The sequence below is a fragment of the Octopus bimaculoides genome, chromosome 22, assembly GCF_046866305.1.
Source record: "Octopus bimaculoides isolate indiv1 chromosome 22, ASM4686630v1, whole genome shotgun sequence".
Lineage (NCBI taxonomy): Eukaryota > Metazoa > Mollusca > Cephalopoda > Octopoda > Octopodidae > Octopus > Octopus bimaculoides.
The window spans coordinates 35,035,066-35,037,336 of record NC_142949.1 but is presented as its reverse complement, the minus strand read 5'-3'; the positions used below and the strand labels follow the sequence as shown (position 1 = coordinate 35,037,336).

The following is a 2,271-nucleotide window of genomic DNA, read 5'->3' as shown; positions in this document are numbered from 1 at the left end:
AGATATACACCTTTATCATGTAGGAAGTTTATTTCTGTAATAACTATATGTATGTATATATGTGTATGTATGTATGTATGTGTTTGTTAAACATTAGTTCATAATAGTGTAGTGTACACACACGTACATATGCACAAATATACATATACAAACACACAGCACACAAATGTATATGTAAACACGCACACACATAATAGAGCTGCTGGAAAGAACTCTAACAGAGGATACACTCTGCATGCTAAATCTGAGACATAAGGGGGTTTCTGTTTTCTAATTAAAAGGATAATTTCAGTTAAAGCAGTGGTTTCCAATCTTTTTTGCATCAAAACCGGTTTCGCGAGCAGAAGTACCCAGCATTGCCCAGTTTAAAGACAATAATGAGATTTCATTCAAAGATTTTATAGACGAGTTTTTTTCTAAATAATTATTGTGGTTGGTGATTCTAACATTACTGGCATAACAAATTCTGTGAGATCAACAACGGTTAATATACTTGAGAGAGAAAACACATAAAAAGCAAGTTATGATAAAACTTCTCCTGGCTTGCCAGTCCTCAGTCAAACCGTCCAACCCATACCAGCATGGAAAGCGGACGTTAAACGATGATGATGATGATACAACATGATAATGAGTTTTTTCCAGTGGAGTATAAATGGAAAGATATTTTGAACTTCTAACATGTGAGCATCCAACATGAGGGAAGCAAGGCTCCTCTAATTGCAAACTGGTTACTGATAATGTCTGCCCTTGCAATTTGTTGATGGACACTGCGAAATTTCGTCTAATTGGAAACTGTACTCTTTGAAATTGTGAATCAGTAGGTATTAATGGACTTCTAGCAATGAATACATTATTGCCTGGTCCACATCCGGAGAGTACAGTAGCTTCTATAACATGTGGCATCATTTTCTTCACAATAAGTCTTACTTCATTACACAATTTTGGAGGATCTAAATTTCTTAGAAGCATTACAGGTGTTCAAGTCAAGCTTATGAGGAGGTAAATTTGATGGTTGCAGTGAATTTAAGAACTCAATTGGATAATTTACTTTTTATGCGAATCACGTCAGATCGACAATGGGAAGGATGACTTCCCTTTGTAAATACCGACAGGGCACAGAAAGTGTGTCAATAGCCAGCTGCAGGAGATGTTCTCCTGGGGCTAAAAGCAACAGTAACATTCACCCTTAGGGTTTAGTCGCATTTAAGTGGCAAATATACTTCACTTTGAACACGATTATTTTTACTAGTTATTGAATGCATTGATAACAAACAGACAAACAAGCGATTTTATACTTACATATATACTTTTTTTTTTATTAAAGCCGCAAAAACATTACAAAAAACTTCCTCCGAGTTTCACATTCGCAATCGTCGAACAGTTGTGATCAAGATATGACATATATGTATATAATGTTAGAGGATATATATGTATATATAACGCAAAAGCATCCTAAAGACTGCGATAGTCAATAAAACAGGAATAAAATTTTATTCTCTTTGTGCAGACCGGTATTGGTCCGCGACCCTGTCGATCGGGACCTTTGCTTTTTAAAAGAAAGACGAGTTACTATTTAATTGATTCGTGAAACTATTCTTCTTCTACGTCACACAAGCCTTCTTTCGGTGATTTCCGTAACTTCCCGTCTCACTGTAATCACTTACCCATCGCCTGTCATTCGACGTCTCCAATAACAACGCATTCTAACCTTCGGTGTTCTTCGTAACCCTTCGTAACCTCCGTAATTAATTTCTCTTCATTCATACATTATCCTCTCTATTCATTTTCTCCCTTTTCCTTTCTCCGCAAATACCTGCCTAAACGCCTTCAATATCCTCCGTAAATTACCTCATCTTCCCCTCACTCGTCTTCCTCTTACATGTATGTAATTAATCTTACCATTAATTATTAATCCCCAAAACCCAGTCTCCGATATAGAAAAGCTTCCTCAGTCTTGTCACTAGAGCTTGATAGCCATTAACACCACTGAGAATCGCTTGAACCCAACATTCATTTGTTGCCCTCATCTATAACCCTCTACCTATCAATCTATATATATATATATAGAGAGAGAGAGAGATCTTAGATCGATAATGATGCAAAACTTATAAACTCTATCATTGGGAACAAGACCAACACCTCGGCATCTTTTACTCCCTTCCATCCACTGAGTAATCTTCTGTGTCAATTTCATTCATCCTTGTCTTCCCATTCTAACACATATCTACCATGGAACCATCATTTGACAAACTTTTCAACCAAATTCTCGAA

The 2,271-nt window shown here is 36.5% G+C and overlaps 1 protein-coding gene across 1 annotated transcript in view; it reads left to right on the top strand.

The window, feature by feature from the left end:
• The first annotated feature begins 226 nt into the window (after nucleotides 1-226).
• The window catches only part of LOC106874164 (uncharacterized), a 15,629-nt gene continuing 13,584 nt past the window's right edge, over nucleotides 227-2,271 (top strand). The window contains exon 1 of the mRNA XM_014921789.3: nucleotides 227-2,271. This exon is cut by the window's right edge and continues 43 nt beyond it. Within this exon, the coding sequence (XP_014777275.1) occupies nucleotides 2,230-2,271 (42 nt within the window). The 5' untranslated portion in view covers nucleotides 227-2,229.